This window comes from Sceloporus occidentalis, unplaced genomic scaffold (assembly GCF_023333645.1).
Source record: "Sceloporus occidentalis isolate IW3139 unplaced genomic scaffold, rSceOcc1.0.p SCAF_5, whole genome shotgun sequence".
In the NCBI taxonomy this organism is placed as follows: Eukaryota; Metazoa; Chordata; class Lepidosauria; order Squamata; family Phrynosomatidae; genus Sceloporus; species Sceloporus occidentalis.
The window spans coordinates 63200876-63226208 of NW_028316985.1; the positions used below are offsets into that span (position 1 = coordinate 63200876).

The window sequence follows — 25333 nt, forward strand, 5'->3', positions numbered from 1 at the left end:
TGTTAGCTTTGGCCCAGCTTTCTAATCTATTTAGGACATTTTGAATTTTGATCCTGTTCTCTGGGGTATTAGCTACTGTTAGTTTGGTGTCATCTGCAAATTTGATAAGTATGCCCCCAGTTCTGCCATCCAAGTCATTGATAAAGATGTTGAATAGCACTGGCCCTAGGACAGAGCCCTGTGGGACCCCACTGGTCACTTCTCTCCAGGATGAAAAGGAGTCATTGTTGAGCATCCTTTGGGTTCAGCCAGTCAACCAATTACAAATCCATGTAACAGTTACTTACTTTGGCCACATCATTAGGAAAAAAGAATAATTAAAAAAGACAATGATCCTGGGAAAGGAGGAAGGCAGCAGAAAGAGGAATACCACACGACAGGCAGACTCAATTAAAGAGGAGATGGGCCTGAATTTATAGGGTCTGAGCATAGAGGTAGAGGATAGGGATTTTAGAGATGTCTCATCCACAGGGTTCATCAGTTGAAGATGACTTGAGGCAGGGCACTTAACAAAAACAACATGGCAACCCCTTCCCACAAAGGTTTTCACAGGGTGACCAGATTTCCTCCTTTTGCAGGACATGTCCTCCATTTCAACCTTTTGTTCAGTGGGAATTTCAAAATTGTCTCCATTTTGAGCATGGCAAACCAGCATGGATCTTGTATTTGAAGATGAGTGAGTGAGATTGAACCCCCCCCCCCCCAATTAAAAGATTAACCTGGAAATTCCTGGGACTGGTGGCAACAACTCCTTTTAGATGACAAATATAAAAGAGTTACTGACGAAGTGGCAAACTTCCTAGTGTCAGCAATAAACACTTGTAAAGCCACCATACAAAATTCATGATACTTAGGCCCCTGAGGAAAGGAAGGGTCAGAAATTCAGTTCACAAAGAAAGAGGTTAAAGTAGTCCCTTGACATGCAGTTAAATAAATATGAAAGAGTGATGTAAATGGATTCAGGATTTACCATTAGGCTGACTTTGATTTTAACAAACACAGTGAATAGTTTTATATAAATACTGGGAAATTTTAATGCAGTTTTATCCTACATTTAAATGTACATTATGTGCCGTAATGTGTTTATAGTATTAATGTGTTTTAATCCTTTTTACTTGCCTGATGATTTGTCAATTGTAATAAAGGCTATGGATTGATTGAAATTATATTTAGATGAGACTTTTGAGCTTCTGTTTGGTCATGTTTGCCATTTTTTCTTGAATGTCCTCGATTTTGAGCGCACCTAGGAAGCCTGGATTTATATTTTATATATGTCTTTTTAACTTTAGTTTGGTCATATCCTCCCTTTTTCTTGAATGCCCTCCATTCTGAGCACATCTAGCCCAGAGTGACATTTTACACGAGTGCTTTGAACCTTTATTTGATCATATCCTTTCTTCTTTGTGAATATTCTCCATTTTGAGCATGAATATGCCTGGGTTTATATTTATTTGGCCATGTCTTCCCTTTGTCTTGAACGAACTCCCTTTTGAGCACAAACAGCCTGAATTTATATACAAGTGTTTTGAGCTTTTATTTGGTCATGTCCCCCCTTTTTTTCCACTTGAATGTCCTCCATTTTGAGGATGACTAGGAAGCCTGAGTTTATACTTTATAGGAGTGCTTTGAGCTTTTATTTGGCCATGATGCCCCCCTGCCATTTTTCTTGAACGCCCTCCACTTTAAACCCGGCTTTATACTTTATATGAGTCCTTTGAGCTTTTATTTGTCCTCCCTTTTTTCCCCTTCTTGCCTTCCATTTTGAGCACGGCTAAAGATGAAGCCTGGATTTTATAAAAGTGCTTTTGTGTATTTAATTTGGTCATCGTGGTTTCCTTTTCTCTCTTGAACGCCTTCCTTCTGAGCAGGGAAGCCTGGATTTACATTTCACATGATGAAGTGTTTGGGTCGCTTTTATTTGGTCCCTTATCCTCCCTTTTTTCTTTCTTTCTCGCCCTCCATTTTGAGCAGGAGCCTGAATGTCAGTGCTTTTCACATGATCTGGTTTCGTTTGGTCATCATGGCCTCCTTTCCCCCCCACTTTGAGCACGGCTAGATTTACATCTTGGTCGCTTTGAGGTCCCTTATCCTCCCTATTTTATCCCTCTTGCCCTCCATTTTGTGGCGCTTGGTCTCTCTGAGGTAAAAGCGGGCACCATTTTCATCACATTATGAACTGAAGGCCTCGGCCTTTTAATGCACCACTTTCAGGGCCTTCCTTCAGGGCTACTCCTCCTCCTCTTCGCCATCTTCTCCACCCCTTCCTTCCTTCGCCGCCTCCAGGGCTCCTCCTTAACCGGGCCTAGTTGCCTCCTCCTTCCCTTCTCCTCCTTCTCACTCCCTCCGCAGCCTTCCAGCCCGGCTCCGCGGCCTAGTGAGCGGCTGAGGAGGGGCTTCTCTTCCCGGCTAGGCCCCGGCCGTTGCCCAGCGCAGCCGCCGGGGCCTTGCGGGAGGAGGAGGAGGAGGAGAGTAATCATAATGCGGCGCCTGGTGCGAGTGGCCTTGCTCTGCCTGGGCTGCGGCCTCTGCTCGCTCCTCTACGCCTTCAGCCAGCTGGCCCTCTCGCTCGAGCAGCACCGGGGCAACGGGGCTCTGCCCCTCCGGAGGCAGCTGGGCCAGGAGGAGGAGGAGAAGGCGGGCTGGGCCCGCGATCAAGGGAGGCCGCGGATGATGGGGAGGACGGAGAGGTATGGACTGGCCCCATGAGTCTGAGGCGATGCGGACTGAAGGAGGGGAAGGAGGAAAGCCCGCCAAACTCTCTCTCAGAGAGGATAACTTAAGACTTTGAGACTGCTTCAACTGCTAAGAAGTACTGGGACTTGTAGTTCATTGTGGCGCCAGAGCTCCCTCTGACAGAGAAGGCCAAACGTATCACGAAACTACAGTTCCCAGAATTCCCCAGCATTGAGCCAGAGCACTTAAAGCAGCCTCAAACTGGGTTGTTTCTCCACCGTGTTTTGGACCCAAGTCGACCCCTGTCATGGAGTGCTTTCTTAGAAGGCTTCTTCAGGGATGCTTTTTTTTTTAAGGCTGAGAGAGTGCGGCTCAGGATTTGAACCCAGGCCTCCAGAGTCAGAATGCTGAAACCACTAGGCTGGCTCCTGCCAGACTCCCTTCAGTTTGGTTCCCAATACTGTGCCCTTTTTGAGAGGGGTTTTGTTTTTCTTTTTGGACTTCAGCTCCCAGAAGCCTCAGCCACGTTGGCCAATAGCCTGGGGTTTGTGGGAGATGAAGTCCCCCCCAAATCCCCTTAAAGAGCACAATTTGGGGACCACTGAGATAAAGCCTATTAAAATTAACACATTTCCATTTTTAAAAAATGATATTTTATTATAGTATTGTTAGGGGGATGGAAGTAAGTCATGCTTACATATGTTGTATTTTGTGTTGTGTTTCATTTGATATTATAAGCCACCTCAAACCTGCGGAAGAGGCAGCATATAAATAATAATAATAATAATAATAATAATAATAATTTATTATTATATGGGGCTGCTCCAACTGTCCCTTTTCTGTACTCCTTTCCAGCCAGCATGACTTAGCCACCTCAGTGGTCTGCTTCACAAGGATATACTACTACTTACTACTACTACTACTATTACTAATATTTATAGCCTGCCACTCTGTGCAACATAACTGGGGTGGCTTACACGTTAAAATACACCATCCCATATCCCAATAACCCCCCTCTCCCCTAAAATACAATTAAACAGTTTACAGATTAAAACATGCCTTAAACAAATCAACAATGGCTATCGCAGAAATCAGGGAATATAGCTTCCTTTGCATACTTCCATACAAACATTTGACAACTGTTGGGTTCCACTGAGCATCCTGGTATCCTTTTTGTGTGTGTATAAGGCTGCACAAACACACACACACATATCATCTCAGTTTTCCAAGGATATATATATATATCTCCTTGGAAAACTGAGATGATATGTGTGTGTGTGTTTGTGTGCACCTTCCTTTTGCTTGTCGACTTACAGTGACCACATGAATTTCACAGGTTTATTTCTTACTAGTGCATAAGTAATTATTAGTACAAAAGCCATAAGTTACAACAATCCTATATGTGCCTACTCTGAAGAGGACCACTGAGTTCAAGGGGATTTTTCCTTTTGGAATTTGTATGCAAAGGGATCTTGTAGCACCTTTGAGACTGAGGGTGTAGCATAAACCTTAGTAGACTTGGGCTGCATCCGCGCTACAGAAATAATCCGGTTTGACAACACTTTAACTGCCCTGGCTCAATGCTATGGAATTCTAGATATTGTACTTTTGTGTGACATTTAGCTTTCTCTGTCAGAGAGCTCTGGGGCCACAACAAACTACAATTCCCAGAATTCCATAGCACTGAGCCATGACAGTTAAAGCAGTGTCAAACTGGATTTTTTTCTGCAGTGTGGATGCAGCCTTGGTCAGCTTCCTGAGATGCATGCATAGTAATAAGGTTGCAGCCATTGAAAGAGTTAAGATGACCCATCTTTTCCTTCCACACGTTTAAGTATGAGAGAATAATTTGCTAAAGGTTGTTAAATACATTGTATTAAAATTTAGAAGCTACTGTTCCTTTGAAGAAATGCTGTAGAAATACTGAAGAATGTGAACTGGTCACCATAAAGATGCCCCGATGACTCCTTTTTGTTACACGTTCGCATGGGAAATCTGCTGGCTTGAATCAGTTATTGGAAATGGTCATAAGTATTTTCCACAGTAGAAAGAATTTCCTTTAAACTGAGAAAACAAAAATTACTGAGTTGCTCCCTGATGACAGAGGATGAGTGGCTTTGGGATGTATACTGTACCCTGTTGTTCAAATTGACTTTCTAGAATCACTCAGCCTCTAAAAAATGCATTATTAAATGTAGTATCAGACACTAAAAATGCATTATTAAATATCAAATAAGAAGAAGCTCTCTGAGAAGAAATGTAAATGAATTCTTACCTATGTTCTAAGACAATCAAAAATGTTTACAAGAAGTTAGGCCCCAGTGAAGAGTGGATCAACCTCTGTTTATACATTGCATTTTGGTGATGGTATACTATGGCCTAAAAACATTAAGGCACCCGATCTAGGCTTATCTTGGAAGCTAAGCAGGGTCAGCCCTGGTTAATACTTGGATAAGAGACCACCAACAAATACCAGGTGCTACAGAGGGAGGAACTGGCAAAATCACACCTGAGTAGTTCTTGCGTAAGAAAACCCTATAAAATTCATGGGGTTGCCATAAGTCGACAGGCAACATTAAGGCACATAAATGTTCACATGGGGAATCTGCTGGCTTCAATCAATTTACACACACACACAAAAGAGCCATCAGCAAATACTGTTGCTCACTTCACATTTGGACACTTTTCAGCAGCAAATGGAACAAACATACTGGCTTAGTCAGAGGTATCCCCAGTTGTTTCACATAATGCACTTTTGAATGGTAACCCATTTCAGGAAAGACCAGGCATCTTCTGAAGAACAAAAGTTGTATATTTGCATCCTCATGCTGTGCAGAGATCAGGAATTTTGTACAGAGATTTGGGAGATGTGAGTTCTACTGAGCCAAAATTCACTGAGGATACACTGTATAAACTTAATCCAGTTGCTATTTCACTCTGTGATCTAACTCACAGGGCTGTTGTGAGGATAAAGTAAGGAGAACCATGTACATTGCCTTTTTGTCATTGGAGGAAAGATGGGATATAAACTTAATTAATAAATAAGGACCATGGAATATGGGGGGTGGAAGTGAACTGCTATCCTGCCTGGAAAGAACATTGCAGCAGACAGGAAGGCTGGCATGTTCCTATTTATCAGCCAGAACAGGAGTTAATGTCTACAGGTTGCTTCTCTTCTTCCAGCCAGAAGAACACATAGGATGCATCTACATTGTAGAAATGATACAGTTTGACACCACTTGAAGGGCTTTAGTGCCATCCTATGGAATCCTGGGATTTGGAGTTTTGCCAGGTCTTTAGCCTTCTCTGCTAAAGAGCGCTGGTGACTCACAAAAGTACAAATCCTAGGATTCTGTAGGATGGCACCATGGCAGTTAGTCCTATCAATCTGCATTATTTCTATAGTGTAGATGCAAAACATACCTCTTGCCAAAATAAAGTACTTTTTGCTCCACCGCCAGATTGGGATATCTACTTTCCTGTTGATCACTTACGGTAGGTTTTGCATAGTAGTCAACACAGACCATGTTGGAGAAGCTCAAAAAGAGGAGCAAATAGACAGAGGCCTATTACTCTAGTGGTACAAAGAAAAGAACCAATAACTATCTCTGCTGGAAAGTAGGATACTGATTAAAATTGTAGTAATTGATCTTCTTAACTGACACATTGGTATGGGCTGTTTGGCCGATAAATTAATTGGGAAAAAACAGTGGACTTCATTTATTATTGCTTTATTATTTTGTATAGTTAGTACATGTTATATCACCAGTCAGTCAACACTGATTTTATAGTAAAATGAAAATGCTTACAAAAATAGAATAGTGATTAAAATACTAGATAATAATAAAACAGCCTGGAAGAACAGGAAAGGTGTTATCTACCATTAGAATGATAGGAAAGTAGATATGAGAGAAACTTACAGACAGGGCTCAGTTGCTGAGAAGGCTATATTTCTGGTTGTCACCCACTTTATTTCACATGATGAAATGATTTCAGTGAACAGGAAGGTTGTATGGTGTTTCTTTGGCTGCTCAGTTCTTAAACAGCATGGAATTTTACATGTAAGTTCCAGAAACTTAAATGTTGAATCAGCAGTCAAAATTGTATTCAGAAATGGACCATCAACCAGTGCAGTCCTTTAATCACTAGAGATGTATTTATATTCCCTGTGTCCAATTCCATTTAATAACCTAAAACTCCTATTTTGAGCTAACTGGCATTTTTCAGAATTTTAGATTTTATGGACTATTGCAGAGTTAATGAGATCAGCAGAGTGTCAATCTACATACTCAACTGACTTCTCTGGACTCCATCTTATCAATAAGGTCTCCAAGCAGAAACTTTTACTGGTAATAATAAGTAACAGAAGACCACTTCAGTGGCAGTGCAAAACCACATCTTGAGTATTCCTTGCCTGAAAAAACCCTGTGAAATTAATGGGGCTCCTGTAAGCCATGGTATTTAATGGGACTTATGTGAAGGTATCCCCACTGAACATAATGAGAGTTCTGCACTAACTAAAAATCACTACATCTTAAGATAAAACATGTGTAAGATTGCACTTTTACTGTACTTAGACTGTCTCCTGGCATAAATGTTTCAGGGCCAGTTGGTGTGCTGTTGGTGCTTTCTACTAGCAGCTTCCAACATCATCCTTCATGGTCTTGAAATTTTATTACATATTCACATAATAATCCTTCTCTTTAAAAAAAGATTGATCTGGTAAGGTAAAATAATTAGGAATTTGTTTTATATAGTTAATTGCATTTAGTTCATTTGACCAAAATAGTGATATCTACCCTGTGCAGTAGTTAATCAAACAGTTAATAGTTTAATTGTTTTCATCACCTCTAATAAGGGATATAAAATACTTTCTTGCTTTTGACAAATTAAAATATCCTGTTCTCCGGTACTTCTACTCTAAGAAATAAGAGGTAGGAAATGGGGAAACACACTATGAGGCCCTAGTTTTCTGCTGGAGCTGACACAACCATGTAGCCACTGCACTCCCTGCAAGCCCTGGTCACAGAGATGGGAGCCAAGAGAACAAACAATGAATATTAACAGGAGGTACAAGAACTATCTTGAAATTCTCCAAGACTTGAATTTGTTTTTTGAAGGGCTCAAAATATAACACTGCTCTATTCCCTAAATGGCTTGGAAAGCCTCATTGTATAGACAGATGCAAAGCTTCTTATCCTAGATCAGCAGCTCAGGATATGAGAAGATTAGCTTTGTACAAATTACAAATCATTTGCATACAATACTGACCTGAATTGCAGGTAGCAAGCACCAGTTTGGGTCCCTGTCCAATCTAGTTGGTAAAGGCAAACAGGAGAGGTGATCACTGTTGCCTGTTTATGGTGTCACAGTTCTCCTGGACTGACAAATACCTTTCCTATATTTGCTTAGACAAACTGGCCACCTTGAATTGTGCTTGGAAGCAAATTGAGACCAAATTGTTTCAGGCATGGTTGCATATGGTCTCTAAAGCACATGTCAGAAAACAGTTTGGCCACCATGTTTTGCTGTAGTCTTTGCTTCTGAACATTTTTTAAGAGCTGATTCATTTAATGTACATCATAGTAGTCCAGCTAAGTGGAAATTATAGTGTGGATTATTATGTGCACATCTGCCTTTCCTTATGAAAGAGTCCAAAACTAGGTAAAACAACTTGTGGCTACAATAGTTACTTGTCCTTCTAAGAACAGTGATGGGTTCAAGAGCATTCCCTTGTCACCTCAGAGGATATAAATATTACATATATAGCATATGCATTAAAAAAGAAAGTGTTGCATCAGGACTGAAAATGGATATATCAAAGCCCATCTCTGCTTTTTATTTCATTTTAAGAATGGCTGATTTCCAGCGCTGTTGGTCATGAGCTTAGTTCATGCTTTGTTACCACTATATATTGGAAGCTGAGCACGAAACTGATTTTGTATCATCAGATAACTGATGATTTCAACATCTGTAAGTAATATGAAGATTTGGATTTAATTTGTACATTAAGATATCTGGTCATGTCTATACAAATCTTTTGAGTCACTTCTTCCTAGTAAGATGAAAGTTGTGATGCAATATTATTACTGCTGTTCTAGTTATTCTTGCAGGTAGGACTCAAGCTCTTACAGAAACCTTACCATGAAAGCAGGAAACCTGCCTGAGGTTGTTCTGATTCAATACAGTGTGCTCTAGAATAGACATGAAACAAAGTTCTGCTACTGCATCACCTCTTCATTTGTCTATTTTAAAGTAGCCTCGTATTGACTTGTTCAAGATCTGTAATTAAAAGGGGTGGAGGTTAGTTTTAAACAGGAAAGTTTGTTGTCATTTTTCATCTTAAAAGGTTGATTTAATGAGCTGCTGCAAGGGTTAGGCAGCTCATATGACTGGAAATGAGATGCTGTATCAGCTCTGGTGCAACCTGGTTACCTGTGCAGGTGTTGCTGCAAATACTTTTATTAAAGGGAGTTTCAGTTTAATACACATCAATTGTGTCATGAGAGTCATATCTTAATATCATGAAAGGCATTCAGTGTGCAAGTGCCAATTGGTCTCTCTCTATTAGATTAGTTAAATTGTGGGAAGAGCAAGGATTAGTTACTTTTTAAGCTCTCAGCACTATTTCTTGATGAGGCTTGCAGCTTTGTAATTAACTGTTTAATGGAAGTACAGTAGTTTTGTTCGAGTTATCACATAGTAGTGATACTGTCATGTCAAGTCAAGTACTGTATATTACAGTTGATTTCAGCTTATAGAAGACTGAAGGATTGTCTATTAGATTCTCATAATGGTGATTTAAGAAATGATAACTCTTTCTTTTTCAAAGCCTGTGTTCAAGTGGTGTTGCTCAGGTTTTGTAGACTCAGGACTATGATTTCTTTGAATGCATCTATCCATCTGTAGGGCATCTTCTTCATTTCCTACTGCTTTCAACTTTACCAAGCATTATTATATTTTCCATCAAGTCATGTTATCTCATATGTCCAAAGTATGAAAGCTTCAATTTAGTATTTTGACTTCTAGTGGGAGTTCAGGTTTGATTTACTCTTAGACCCATTTCTTTGTCTTTTTGGTGGTCTGTAATACCCATAGGAACACCCCCCCCCCAGCACCATATTTCAAATGAGATTATTTTTTCCCCTGTCAGCTTTCTTCACTGTCCAACATTCACTTTTATATAGAGAAAGTAAAAATACTATGGCATGGTTGATCCCCACTTTTGTATGCAGTGATGTATCCTTACAGTTGAGAATCTTAACTAATTCCTTCATAGCTGCTGTTCTGAGTCCTAATTTCTTGACTACAGAAGCTGTGCAGACTGCCCTTAAGGGGCGGCATAAATATTTATAAATAAAATAATCTGGCCTTTCCAGGGTGCAGTAGCCACAGTGCTGGATGCAGCACGTCGCATCAGGCTGCTCTGGGGGCGGAGTCAGTGTGTGCATCATGTGGACGCCATGCGCCGACTCTGTCCCCAGGCCGGCCTTTATGGCCAGTGTGCGCAGCCCCTGCAGTCTGTATCTTGATTACTAGTTTGAGCCAAGATACTGAAAATCCTTAACAAATTGGATGTTTTCACCACCCAATTTAAAGATATATAATCAGTTGTACTTTCTGGGGGTTTTAAAAATATGCAACCGTAACTTTCTTTTTGCATATTTTCTCTTAACTTTAATCAGTAGTTGTTCTGAGTCTTTGCTGTTTTCTGCTATTAATATGCTGCCATCCCCATGCTTTGAATTGTTGATGTTTCTTACTCCAATTTTCACATCTCCTTCCTTTAATCCTGCTTTCCACATACATAGTATGCTCGCTCTATAAATTAAAGAGAGAGGGTCATAAAATGTAGCTTTGTTTGACCACTTGGCTAATAGGAAACCATTCTGTTTCTTGATATTCTGTCCTAACAGTGGTCCCTCACTGATAATATAGGTTATATGCATCACAACAATCAAATGTTATGGCACTTCCATTTCTTTTAGAGTGATCCATTTTTAAAAATTTCTGGATAAAGTACTTTAACAGAGACTAAGGTTTGGTCTACTGTATGTTGTATACAGTACACAAAAGATCTTCATTTTGCATTTTATCAGATACAGATGAATAATTTCAGTAGAGGTCTTATTCTTGGTGTCAAAACAACATCCAGCTGTTATCACAGTTCCTTCCAAATATTTAGCTCAATTAAATGTTGATCTCCAGGTTCTTAATCTTTAGGGAGTCAATGTCCCTAGTAACATTATGTGCCATCATGTCCATTAACAATGAATGTCTGCACTGCAAAAACAAAAGGACACAAAAAAATACATAAAACTCCCAAACTTTGATTTAAAACAAACAAACACCTCTCAAGTATTATTTCCCATTCTATGCACATGTATGTGGAAGTATATATCCCATTGCAAAACCTTAAACAGCACTTAAAAGATTTCCTTCTGAATATGTTTTCATAGCATTGCCAGTTATCAACATGCCAGTTATCAGTGGGCCTGTGCTTGGGGTTTATGCTTAACATTTATCCTGATATGATATAGATTTATGTTAGTGTATGAAATGCTACCTTCAGGCACTGATCAGTAGTAAATAACTGGATGACTTTTTATGAGCAAACAGAAAAAAACTCCATTACGACCTCTAAATGAAACAAATAATATTCACAAAGGATTGTTTCTGTCTCATCCTGTTAGGTGTAAGAATGTGTCTCTATCTTACTGGAATTCCTATTGGATGCTGCCCCCTGATGTTTGTGGAAAGAACTGCTTTTGGGAAGCTGCTTGTAGGTAGGCTTTGACAGTCTTAACTGCTCAAGTAGCTCATTTTAGACATGTTAATAAGTGTCAGAAAATATATGAAATGCTGAAGAAAATACTAATTTTGGGGAAGATCCCTGGCACCTATTTTGCATCGTTCCTGTTAGGCTTTCTCATTTATAAAAGGTTCCCATTTTGAAATGCATATATTCCTGATCCAGTATGCATACAGATTGGCTGCTCAAGCAAGTCAAACATACTAATCTGCAATCAGACTGAGCCTTTACCTAATTAGAAAAAAAATGACCCTAAATCTTTGTTCTTTCATTCCATGCACTACAAAATTCTATGGGCAGATTTCTTTTGCTACTCTCTTTGACACAACTGTTTTCATTAACATTTTTGATGGAAAGTTTCTGTGTGGAGCTTAGAACTTTGAGCAGAAGATTGATATGGGGAGGAGGTGGTTTACAAGAAAAAGAAGAGCTTGCATGTCAAGGACACATACAAAGATTTACTGTTCCAAACTTGGCAATCATAGCTTTCCAGTTTGGATGTAACAAAAAACTACCATATGATTATTTAAAGGCTTCCCAGCATGTTGCTCTGAGCTAAGAAGTGAGAAAAGAAGTGTTAACAAGAAGATAGGACACATGTGCAAAATTGTGTGATTATCAAGTTATTAAACTAAGAGATTGTTGCCAGAACTGGCCAATGTGTTTGACAGAGGCATGCAGTTCAGTTTTACAGTGCTATTAGAGTTGGCTTAAATATGTTCACATTTCACTTTAAACTTTCTAAGGAGAAAACAAAGAGGCATAGTAATGTTTGCTTAACAGATTTTGTAAAAATCTGATTTTTAAAAAACACTCTGCCTTCAATATAGTGACAAATTTATCAATGCAGATCTGGCAGATCTGTGTTTTTTGCGAGAACTTTAAAGGCACTCAGTGAGACAGTTTTTGTTTTTTATGGAGTGTGTTCTCTAACTGTAGCATGGGACTCTTGGTTAAGATGTGTATGAGTGGAACATACTGGAAAAACATAACCAGGGAACGTCTTAAATTATTTGCTGGTCAATGTTTTTGATATAACAGTGAAGGTTTTTTGGGCGGGGGGGGGGGCAGTTAAACTCAAAAGTGTTCCTTTTAGTTTCTTATTACTGATTATACTATGCACCACAGTCTACAATACAATTTGCTGCAGGTTAAAGAATGCTAGGCTGAGATGCAAAGTACTGCATTAATATTTCTGTCTAGTGAAAGGGCTTGCATTGTGATTCTCTGCCAGCAGACTACCATGTATAAAGCGAATGGCTGTTGAAACTGAGTGGACATTCAGAAGATGTTTGTGATATGACAGCAAATCCTGCTGTTTGCGGGATAGGAGTTTAAACATAAGAGATGACATATCATTCAGCTGTTGATTTAATGTGTCTGCTGTAGCAATTGGTTTTATACTTAAAAATTACACAGAACAAGCACAAGCTCATGTTCCATTTCTAGGGACAGCTGCTAATACAGCCACTTCTTCATGAGGAGGCAGAGGACAGGTACTGTACTTTCTGATACCTGTTTATGTAGCAGTATACATGGTAAATACATGTTACTGGGAGGTGGGGTTAGGGTGCAAATATCAGAGACACATAGTCTGTAAACCAGACGTGCTGTGACCAATTATATGACCCTGCCTGAAATGTTTTTTGGGTGTTATGCCTTGAACCATTTCAGTGACTGTGATTTTTCTACTTTGTTTCAGTACTGTGGTACTGAATAAGCCGAGGATACAACAGTACTGTTGTACTGAAGTAACAGGAATTGGTTGAGTTAATAAAATATTATCCTTTGAAGGATATTCAAAAATACATATGACATTGAAATCTTGAAGTATTCCTTCCTTCATTGCATTTCACATGTTTAGCCCTATTTGGAGAATAGCAGACAATTACTTTGTTGACCTCGTGTATAAGTCAGGGGCAGGTTTAGGGGCCAAAATTATGGCTTTTGATATGACTCATGGATATGTTGAGGGTAAACTTAGGGCCATGGAACAAAGGATCTAAAGCAGTGGTTCCCAGACTCTGATCCTCCAGTTGTTTTGAACTTCAGCTCCCAGAATTTCTGATTGTTGGCCAAACAGGCTAGAGTTTCTGTAAGTTGAAGTCCAAAACACCTGGGGGACCAAAGTTTAGAAACTCTGACCTAAAGGATGAAGCAAAGGAAAACAATGCCAAACTTAGACAAAATCTCCTTTTGTGTCGTGTCTTTTAGATTGTAAGCCTGAGGGCAGGGAACCGTCTAATTAAAAATGACAATTGTAAGCCGCTCTGATAGCCTTTAGGGCTGAAGGGCAGGGTATAAATACCATAAATAAATAAATAACTGTTTGTGCTCATGCTAAAGGCAGGATGGATGAGACACTAGAGGGGGTCAGTGCTCTCAGCACAGACTACGTTCTTCTCTTGCACCAGGGGATGGTTCCTTTTTTTTTTTTTTTTTGAAAAATAAGAGTTAAAGTACAGCACTTACATTGACCTGTGGATAAATCGACTCAGGTGTTTGGGGGCAATTTTTTGAGTAAAATTTCTAGACTTATATATGAGTATATACAGTAGATACAGAGTGAGAGCCACAAAAGATCTGTTTACTGCTATTTCCTTGATGCCCCAGTAGTCATTTCCCTGCCACACTAGTGAGCTTTCTTGCTTTCCTTTTCTGAGGCAGAAGCATCCTATTCTGGCTGTGAGGAAAGAATCTGACAAACGACTAGCCAGACGTGTGCTGGCAGCAGCAAGGAAGGCTAGAGAGAACAAAAGCCAGGAAATACTCACCACAGCTTGGCAGAATTAAACAAAACACTGTCCTACTCATGTGTACGTTTTACAGTTGTTCATTTACTCCTCTGCCTTGCAGCAATCTCCTTACTGAACCATTCTTAAGATTCCTATTATCCAAATGTGAAATAGCAAGTGTTTAAACAAGAGTTAGAGTACAAATTAGTTAATTCATGTTACACTATGGAACTGTTTGCTTTTTCTACTTGGATTAGTTCCAATATGTCCAGATGTTTAAATTAAGCAATTAGGGAATAGTTTTTGTGGGCTTATCTGCTGGGATAGTTGATAGTTGTTGCATGGTCCAGAATTTCAGTCTTTTCAAATAGCATTTTATGCCCAGGATGGTTTATAACAGGAAAGAAGAAACCCTTAAAGTAGAGTCGGGGGATTTCGCAGCAGACAATGGATCACTAATTAAATAGAAACCCTGAGGCCTTGCCATTCAACAACAGGCCAATACAGAGATTAATATGTAAATCACTTCCTCCCAGCCAAGGGGCACATAGTACCGTATATTCTGGCATATAAAACGACTGGGCGTATAAGATGACCCCCAAATTTACAACTTAAAATAGAGTGTTTGGGATATACTCACCGTATAAGACCACCCCTCTCTTCCATGATAAGTTAGAAAGGAGCTGAAGGCGCACACAACAACAGCAGCAGCAGCGACAGAGGAGAAAGAGGGGGGAGGAGAAAAAAGGAGAAGGAGAAAGAAGAAAAGGAGGGGAAGAGGAGGGAGACTCCACTACACTCTGAGGAAGGAGTGTGTTCCACGTTTGAAATAACAGCATACACAACATTATTTCACCCACCTCGACAACTCTTCCCGCCCTTCCTCTTGGTGCATCTACACTTTAGAATTAATGCAGTTTGACACCACTTTAAGAGCTGTTGCTCCATCCTATTGGAATCCTAGGATTTGTAGTTTTATAAGGTCTTTTGCCTTCTCTGCCCAAAGAATGCCGGGGGGGGGCACTGCTCCAAACTACAAATCCCAGGGATTCTGTATGGATGGAGCTGTGGCAGTTCAAGAGGCTCCTATTGGAATCAAAGCCCAGGAAGCTTTGTGCCAAATAGAAATGTGTTCGGCTGCAACTGCACTGCAGAAATAATCCAGTTTGACACCCCTTTTAACTGCCCTGGCTTAGTGCTATGGAATCCTGGAAATTCTAGTTTTCTGAGACATTTAACCTTCTCTCTCAGGAAACTTTGGTGTGACAACAAACTACAATTCCCAGGAATTCATAGCACTGGGCCATGGCAGTTAAAATGGTACGAAACTGGATTGTCTCTGGAATGAAGATGCAGCCTGAGTTGGATCCAAGACACACTGCAGAAGTAATCCAGTTTGAGACTGCTTTAGCTGCCTTGGCTCAGTGCTAGGGAACCCTGGGAAGTGTAGTTTTATGAGACATTGAGCCTTCTCTGTCAGAAAGAGCTCTGATGCCACAACAAACTACAATTCCCAGGATTCCCTAGCACTGAGCCAGGAGAGTTAAAGTGGTCACAAACTGGATTATTTCTGCAGTGTGTTTTGGACCTTGGTTATTAAAAATGCTCAGGGTCCAATCCATACTGCAGAAATAATCCAGTTTGAGACCGCTTTAGCTGCCCTGGCTCAGTGATAGGGAACCCTGGGAATTGTAGTTTTGTGAGAAAGAGCTCTGGTGCCACAATGAACTACAATTCCCATGCATCTGAGGAAGTATGCTTAAGTCTAGGAAAGCTGCCAACTTTTCTTTCAGTGAGACTCAAAGGTGCTACAAGATCTCTCTCTCTGTCATCATTATCACTATTATTGTTATCATTATTAAATCCAAATGCACCTGCAGAAGTGGACTTAAATTGGCAACACTGATATGCTGTAGACTCATTCTCTGGGGCTGGGATCTGGAAGTGTGGAGGCAATTCCCTTGAAAAACCAGGGAATCCTGGGAATTGTAGTTTGTGAGGGTGGGGGGGCAACCACCGTCCTCTCTCTGATTGGCTGTTAGTGTGACTCCATCCAAACAGGATTGGTTGCTCTGTAGCCTGGCTCTCAGAGGGACTCAGGGGCTAAGAGAGAGAGAGAGAGAGAGAGAGAGAGACCCTTTTCTGAGGGTGGGGTGGTGACCACTCTCCAACCCTCTCTCTGATTGGCTGAAAACTGTGAGTGTGTGACTCCAAAGGATTGGTTGCTCTGTAGCCAGGCTCGCTCTCAGGCTGGAGCGAGAAGAAAAGGAAGAAAAAGGGAAGGAAGGAGGGAGGGAGAGAAGGAAGGAGGGGAAAAGAAAGGGAGGGAAAGGAGGAAGGGGGAAAAGCAAAGGAGGGAAGGAACGGAGGAGGACGCTCCTTTGCCTTTGAGAGAAGGCTTCCCTGCCGAGGGCTCTCTTTAGGACCCAGTGGCGTTCCGGCATACAAGACGGCCCCCGACTTTGGGGAAGATTTTCCTGGGCTAAAAAGTAGTCTTGTACGCCAGAAAATACGGTATATATATATATCCCACTCACCCCCATGCCAGCATTCTTTGAAGATGCCAGCCACAGATGCTGGTGAAACATCAGGAATAAACTCTATCAGAACATGGCAACATAGACAGAAAACCCCACAAAAAACTATGGATTCCAGCCATGAAAGCCTTCAACTTCAAAATATGGAATACATTTCTTCTTCCTGGCTTTTCCTGCTGCAGATACACTTCAGTTAATGAAGTAGGTGTTTCCACAATATTAATTCTTTAACCAAAAAATTGGTACCAGAGGCAGAAATAACATTAAAAAAGATAGGTTCCTATATCTCCCAAAGGAAGAGTAGTTTATTCAGAACTATCATTAAGCACATGTAAAAAGAAACAACCAGGTCATCTAAGCCTTGTACAAGTAGATAAAAAACATTTTAAGCTTTATAGAGACCACTTGAAGCCCTCTTCCAAAATGCATTCAGAGATGTTGGCCTCGATTTTTAAAACACACACACAGGTAGCTGATAAGGCATATCTGCTCTCCCCTTTTCTCTGACAAAACCTCTTTGACAGTAAAGCTCCTATTTACAAAGTCTTTTTTGCACACCTAGCTCCCATTTTCTCCTCATTTTCTGTCTAGCTGGAAGTTTTGAGCTGCATTAGCAAAGGGTGGGTAATGAAACAGGGCAAGGGAAATAGACTTTAGGCACTGGATTGGAGCACTATGTCTGCAGTAAACAATGCAGTGAATACAGTTTGACCTGGCAAAGAATGAGGTCCTGCTGTAGATGATCTTCCTTTAGCTGTGTTTGCCTGCATAGAAGAGGCGAGATAAAACAGAAGCTGCCCCAAGAATCCCTTACAATTCTTGTGTAAACAGGAAAGCTACATATATCACAGAAGTGTGTATGTTCATAGCCTGTTCATACAAATTTTATACAGCATAATTATCAGGGTTACTGTTGTAAAATCATATTTTTAAATCTCTGGTCCATTTTCCAGGTACCAAAGATGATATAATTGTTTTTAATAGTAAGAAATGAAATTGTAACTATGGTATAAAAATTACATTGTCTCTTAGAAAGGATATTTAGGTATACAGTTGGCCCTCTGTTTTTTCTGGGGATCCATCCCCCCCCCTGCAAAAACGGAGGCTCACACATATTCAAGTCTCATAGGCTTGAATGCCCCCCCCCCCCCCAAGTGCATGCAGCCACGTTATTGGAAATAGCAGAGGTTGCCCCTCTGCGGATATTCCGCGGATATTCGAAGTCACGGATCTCAGATCCATGAGTTAGGAGGGGTGACTGTAATTTAAAATGGGCTGTATTCTCAATGAAATCTGATTGTGAGTTCATGTTTTTTAGGGGGAAAATAAAGATGGTTCTATAAAACAAGTGTATAAACTAAAAATTAAGATTATTTTGACTTTACAGCGTGTGTGTTTTTTTCAAAATAAACTTTACTTGATAGCAGTTGAAAACATCCTTCTTTTTGTCATTTCTCTCAGTTGTCAGATACCATCTCTAAATTTCTTTTATATTACAAGTGTTTGCAACATAACACAAATACAGTATATAAATAATTATCTTACCCTTAAAATATAATGTAAAATACTTATATTTAGCACTGACTCTTTGGAAAGCAGTACCATTTGTATTTTTTATATTAGGTACAATATCCTGAAAACTCACCCTTCTGAAGCAATGCATTTGGCGGTGGTTGCCTGTGGTGAGCGGCTGGAGGAGACTATTACTATGTTGAGATCAGCCATTATTTTCAGCATCAAACCTCTACAGTTTCATATTTTTGCAGAGGACCAATTACATCATGGCTTCAGAGAAACAGTAAGTATTCAGTTGGTAGTGTACCATTAATTACTAACACAATTGCTTAAAGTTAATTTTACTTCTTTGACTATCTTGATCTGCTACCTTGTCTGCATGTCTGGGATAACATAAGTTTGCTCACACCTGAATCTAAAACTGAAAATGGTTGCATGTGAATGCATTCTTTTTTTCTAGTTGTGATAAGGGATATCTCAGTTGAGCAAAAAGCCTATAATCTAGGTGTTTTGACAGGTTTCCTGTACTCAGCCTCTCGTGAATGTGTACAGTCCAAGAACTCATCCCAACCTGGGGTTTTAGAGGTGGATAGGAATCCAATCTCCAGAGATGGAGATTGTAGAGTAATCTTCATCTTTTGCCAACTGCAAAATGTAGAGAAAAGTAATTGGTGGCTTGGTGAATGTATGACTTGGTCCCCTATCCAGATAGTTCCTTAGACTCCTTCCGCCCTACCAACCCATGTCTGAGTTGGAGATGATGGGGAAGCAGTCTCATCTTAGCTTTGTATTCATCAGGAGCTGTAAGTACTAGCAAAAGCTAACTTTCCTCACTGTATCCATTTCCAAGTTGGTACAGAGAAGAATAGGCATGTTGCCACAATTCTGCTGTAATTTCAGTACTTTTTATAATTAATGCTGGCAGTTTTAAAGATAACATTTCCTATCTAGTAATGAGATGTTTGTGTAAAAGACTACTTACACAAGGAGTTGCCCTGTGGGAAAGAGGAAAAACACAGGCAGGCTCCATTTCCAGTAATTTAACCAATAATAGATTGTCTAACTGTTTGGTATTCCCAGTTACTTGTGTGCACACAAGGTTTGGGTGGTCCTTGCTTTATGCTTTTTCTCCATTTCACTTATATGTGCCATTGATTGCAAGCTGTTGCTCCAAAATGTTCTTCATCCCTTTTCTTGTTGTGTCCCTTCAACTCATTTCTGACTTATTTGCCATTGCCATCATCTGAGGCTGAGAGAGTGTGGCTTGCTCAAGGTCACCTAGGAGGTTTATATGGCTGAGCCGGGATTCAAACTCTGGTCTCCAGATTCATAGTCCAATGCTGAAACCACTACACCATGCTATCTCTCTCCTTCACTTGTAGTCAAGTATAATAAACCTCTCTAAAGAACATAGTTCATCAGAACATTTGCCAACTCAGGTTTGGGGTGTGTTAAATGAATTATTTAACTCAAGATCATAGTAAGATATAAAATTCATGAACTGGAAATAGGAAAAGAAAAAAATACAAAAATTACGTATAACATCTTCACTAGCCACTGTACCTAAAGTCTCTTGCTTTCTAAACTTTTAGTTTATCAAAATTTCATAAATAATGTACCTAATGTTACCCTGAAACTATTAGACTATCTCACTGTGCTTGTCTTTATCTATGTTGGAGAAAAAAAGAGGGGGGGGGAATACTACCTGTATACCTGTTTAATTATGTAAATGTATTCAGATTTATTAGCGGCAGCTAGAGCTTCTAATGGGATGCGATGTGCCTGATTCTTTTTGTTACGTTTTAAATGGGTTTGAAAAACAAATTTAAGCTTTGCCTTTAAAAAAAAAAGTTGTTTACAGTCCTTCCTCTGTTTTCACGGGGAATCTGTACCAACCCTCCTTGCATAAATGGAAAACTGCACATATTCAAGCCCTATTGGCTTGAATGGAGGCACGCTCCTGCAGGGGCATGTAGATGTGCACTATAGGCGCACGCCCCATTTTAACTCCCTCTATTCCCCCCCCACAGATAATGAAGGGGCGCAGATCCCAAGTCTGTGAGAACGGAGGGAGGACTGTAATCATTTTGAAACATTTGTATTAGTACTTTGTAACTTTGTTTTGTTTGAACACTATAAGCCACTTTGAATTCTGTGCTGGGAGAAAGGCAGGAAATAAAATAAATAAATCCCCTTATTGTAAAGTAATTTTTTCTTTAACAAATATTTAATTAGTGCTATAGTTTTCAGAATTTTACTGTTTTATAGCCAAAGTGACAAGTAGGTTTGTAGGACTGCATACGGTAGTTGGATTTTTGTGCTCTTCTTGTCCTATCTCTTTAATAAGATGCTAACATTTGTAATAATGATTTTTCAGCTTGACAGTTTGGCATATCAAGAAAAGTTTAACTACACTTTATATCCCATCTCATTTCCAACTGAGAATGCAGCAGAATGGAAGAAACTGTTCAAACCTTGTGCTTCTCAAAGGCTTTTCCTGCCGGTAAGTGGTAATGATAGTTGTAGCAAAATTTGTAATGCTTTAAAAATAATTGTGACAGATCCCTTCTCCCGAGTTGGTTCTGTAGTTGTAATCTCTAAGGATCCTGCCACTCACCCTGCCCTTGTTCCCCCAATTCCTTCCTTTCTGGATTGAGTTACTGGGTCTCAGAGTGACCCTTAGTGTGGATAGGTTTGTGTGTTCACTTTGTGTTCCTTATGGCAGATGTGACCACCTCTTGATTAAGGATGAAAGAAGACAGTCAGAGTTAACAAACTAACAAGATAATGTGGTTTATTATATCCTGTAGAATGGTAACATGTTCCAGTACTTAGTTCCAACCATATAAGGATATCCAACCTGCGTTATGAAAAATCTTGCTGTTCAATCAATTCAGTCATTCAGTACACATTCACTCCTTACTGACTCGTCCAACTGTCTCATCCAGATCAACTGTCAACCTTGTCTCCTTTCCTTCATACACACAGTCCTGTTTTAATACTTTCTCATCCTCCACAGGACCTCTTCACAGTTTCTCTGAACTATGATTGGTCTTCCTAGCACTTCCTTCACAGCATTTAACCTGTATTAGTAAACAGAACTTTACTTCCAAATGCAGCAATTTGATTTATTTCATATTTGTAGTTGGGTGGGAACTGTTGTTTGACTTGGTTGAAGGGAAGGCACATTGCACGAGTCAGTCTGGCTCTTAAGTAAGATATTGCACCTTTTTTCATATCAGTTGAAATATAGGTGTCTGAAAGCTTTGAAGTAGATATGCAGGGACTATATGCATGCACTTGTACACGTACAGTATATGTACAAGGGCATACTGTATATATGATTGTCTGTGGTAGGATGAAGAGGCAGATGCAAGGAATACAGTATATAAAAACAAAAATGGAAGGGGCCATGTTGTTTCCATATTGTATTTATGCTTTCTCACGATTCCCCAAAAGAGACTAAATTAAATTTTGTGCTTCATGTAAAACAAAACAAACATTTACTAACTTATTTAGGAGCGTTTGCTTCCCTATTTCTTCCTGGAATTCTTAGCAGCTTCCAAAATTAAAAACAATAAAACAGAAAACTAATAAAATCTCTAGCAGTATAACATAACTAAATGAGGAAAATGACATCAAATTATCTTGTTTTTATTTCTGGGTAGCAATAAATTTTGGAGCATAGTAAATTATCGTAAACTCATGCAGCTTGTATTTATTTTTTATGCTGAACAATTAATTCATAAATGTGAAAAAATAGGGAAAGAACACTTGTCTAAATAGCTATATATTGTACAAAACAGTGATGGATGGATATTGGACTTACCGCAATAACTTGTTAATCAAAATAATGCTTGCTCTAACATACTGTTTGTAAAACCTCTTTCCCTTTATAGCTAATTCTCAGTGATGTGGATTCTTTGCTGTATGTTGACACAGACATCTTGTTCTTAAGACCTGTTGATGATATTTGGTCCTTCCTGAAAAAATTTAATTCTTCTCAAATTGCTGCAATGGCACCTGAACATGAAGAACCTCGTATTGGGTGGTATAATCGCTTTGCTAGACACCCATATTATGGAAAAACTGGAATAAATTCTGGAGTAATGTTGATGAATATGTCTCGCATAAGAAGAAAATATTTCAAGGTATGAAGGTTGACACCCTCCCACAGTTTCTCATTACTTTTTTAAGATAAAAATTGATATATTTCACTGTGACCTCATAATTGATAGAGCTAGATAGAGAGACAGAGAAATGTTTTTCCTATCATGTCCCTTAATTTGTCCTGATGAATGCCTTTTTGCTTTCTCATACTATTCTTTAGCTAGTTTTTCCCTTAGTGATCCTTCTTTATAGTATTCACTCATATCTCACTATTATAGTAAATAAAATATCAGTTGTCTCTTATTATATAACATCCTGTGGAATCAATAATATATAATAGACGAAGTAGGTTATATTTGAGATGAGTTGTGGACTCCACACTAACCAGAAGGTGGTGCTATAAGACCATCTAATAAGTTCCCAGTTTTGTTGAAAGAAAAATCCCCTCTGCTTTTGCATGTGTGTGTATATGAAGGTTTTTAAGCCACATTCTTAAAGATCAAAACCTGATATTTTCATTTCAAGTATTCTGTTTATATCCTATAGTTCTACAGTTACGCTGAAAAATTAAAATTGGCAAGAAGAGACATATTTTACAGCATCCAATTAAATGGTTGTTAATAAACATTACTGAGTACAGTGTGATTATTAAGTGATGAATAGATTCTGAAATTGTTCATTCCACAGGCAGACAATTTAATACAGCTCTTCAGTCTTGATTAATTTTAAATCTCTAGTTGGCAGTCACAAAATGGCTGCCACAGTGTACCTGGACACAAGCTGTGACATTTGCCAGAACCTCCCGACTTGACTGTTTTCAGTTAAAAACAAATGAGGATTTTCTAACTTTTGGTGGCTAAAATACAGCTGAAGTCCAGCACTTTGCTATTATTGTTTCCTATTCTCAACATGCCTGTGAACCCCATGGGGACCCAGAACATTCTTCAGAAGGAAAAGGATAAGGGCAGGACAGCTGGCGACTAGAGGCGTGGTACAGACCGGCCTTTTGTGCTGTGCTGGCGCCAATTTTAGTGTTAGGGAACGTGCACCAACTGCATGCTCCCTAACCCTAGTACGTGTGGGGGCTGCCATGATTGCACAGCCCCGCCCACATGTTGCACACATCGGTGATGTTGCAGCTGCACTGCATCCAAATGGCACCGCACAGCTGCGATGCCACCGCGCCGCGTTACGGCGCTTTGCTGCATTGCAACTGCGCAGCAAACAGGAGTTGCTTTTAAGTGCTCCTTTTTTGCTGCACAGTGGTACCGTGCCATTTGGTTGCTGCGGTAATGCTGTGCAGCAAAGAGAGGCGGCCCCAGCCCACCTTTTTCAGGTGGTAGGTACTGCACCTATAGTTCTGCTGCTTCTTAGCCTCCTACCAAAACTGGGAAGGAGGGAGAAAATTTGTTTACTGGTAAGCTTTGAGGACTGGAGAGAACAATGAAGAGCAGGAGAGATGTGGGGACAAGCAAAAGTAGTCAAGGAGGCCCCTATAGAAAGTGTGGGAGGGGGGCGGAGGGTGGAAGAGAGGAGTGATTGAGTGGATCATATATGTGTGTTGATAGTATGGGGTGAAAGAATGCCTAGGGTGTATGTGTGTGTTTTGTTTAGTTTTTTGGTTAAAGCAACTGTCTCTTAAAAAAAACTTCCTGGAGCCATGCCCAGTTTCTTTTTAAAAAAACAAACAACCCTAAAAACTGGTTGGGATAGATAACATTGTCCTTACAGCCTTCCAGTTTGCCTGAAGGTGAAAGTCTTTAACAGCCTCCTAAAGGTGATCAGAGATTGCCTGAGGCTGTTCTTAATTAGAAGAGAGTTTCACGGGGTAGGTATCATTCCTGTCAATCTAAGTATTAAATAGATGTGATGTGTCCCTGCAGCATCATATGGGGACAGTGCCATTATGGACAAAATAGCAGAAGACTATGTTTGGCTTTATGGGTGGTAATCAGCATATGTATTGGAGGCTGAAGATCGTAAGCCAAAATATGCAAGATCTGGTGCTACATATTCATGCCTAAGTCCTTATGCCAGCATTTTAGGGCTCTGCAGTAATTACACATAGATATAATTAATCTTCTGATGCAGGGATGGGGAAGTGTGTGTCCTTCTAGTTGTTGATGAATTACAACTGTGCTACTAGGATTGATGGGAGCTGTAGTTTAGCAACATTTGGAGGCAAAGGGATCTTGTAGCATTTTTGAGACTAAGAACTGGAACAGACAGCCCCAAAAAGCCGGCTTCTGGGTATCATCGGCGCACAGCGTTTAGACACCACATGTCCTGATGATTCCAGGAAGCCAGCATGAAGCTGCCCAGCTGTGGATGGCTTCATGACACTCCAGCAGTGCAGTGTTTACATGTTGCATGCCGCTGAGCATCATGAAGCCACCATGGGGCTGTTTCTTTTCCATCTGGGTTCAAGGCGGATTGGGGGCTGCGGCATGTGTTTGGTGCAGCCCCAATCCGTCTTCGGAAGGGGCAGCTTCATGACACCCCTTCCATCCTGTCTATTTCCCCCATAATTGAACGAAGTTGTTAGCATCTGAAGATGTAGGCTCAAGTCTATGAAAATTCATGCTACAACTTCTCTTTCCAGATTAACATGACTATGTCTTTGAACACTTGGAGGGGTAGATATTGCCTTCTGCTATTCTGTATTATTCATTTATTTTAATCCCTGACTTACTCTCAGTATGGGGTCCAGGGAAGTTCACAAGTGATCTTGCAGTGATCTGATTACCTGACATAAATGACAGCTGCTTCCAAAAGAGTCACTTTCCAGCCATCAGCTTATGTTGCCTGTGGCTTGGAAATATATGGTGACTGGGTGACTGGCAAAGTATTGTGTAGTTAATTTTTTATTGTCTGTAGTTCTAAAGCAGTACATCCTCAACTATTTGGTGTGGGAAGCAGCAATTATTTTTTTCCAGTTGCCAGGAAAACCA

General features: G+C 40.0%; 1 protein-coding gene across 4 annotated transcripts in view; it reads left to right on the plus strand.

Moving 5' to 3' along the window:
• The first annotated feature begins 1836 nt into the window (after positions 1-1836).
• Positions 1837-25333, plus strand: part of LOC149312251 (glucoside xylosyltransferase 1-like) — a 32144-nt gene continuing 8647 nt past the window's right edge. The window contains exons 1-5 of one of the 4 annotated variants that reach the window (XM_089524285.1): positions 1837-2142; positions 11367-11459; positions 18381-18555; positions 20650-20775; positions 22172-22423. In XM_089524285.1, coding sequence (XP_089380411.1) covers positions 11407-11459; positions 18381-18555; positions 20650-20775; positions 22172-22423 — 606 coding nt within the window. In that variant the 5' untranslated portion in view covers positions 1837-2142; positions 11367-11406. Of the gene's footprint in view, positions 2143-2234; positions 2688-11366; positions 11460-18380; positions 18556-20649; positions 20776-22171; positions 22424-25333 lie in introns of those variants that run through there. The other 3 variants (XR_016281237.1, XM_089524283.1, XM_089524284.1) reach the window with 3 other exon arrangements.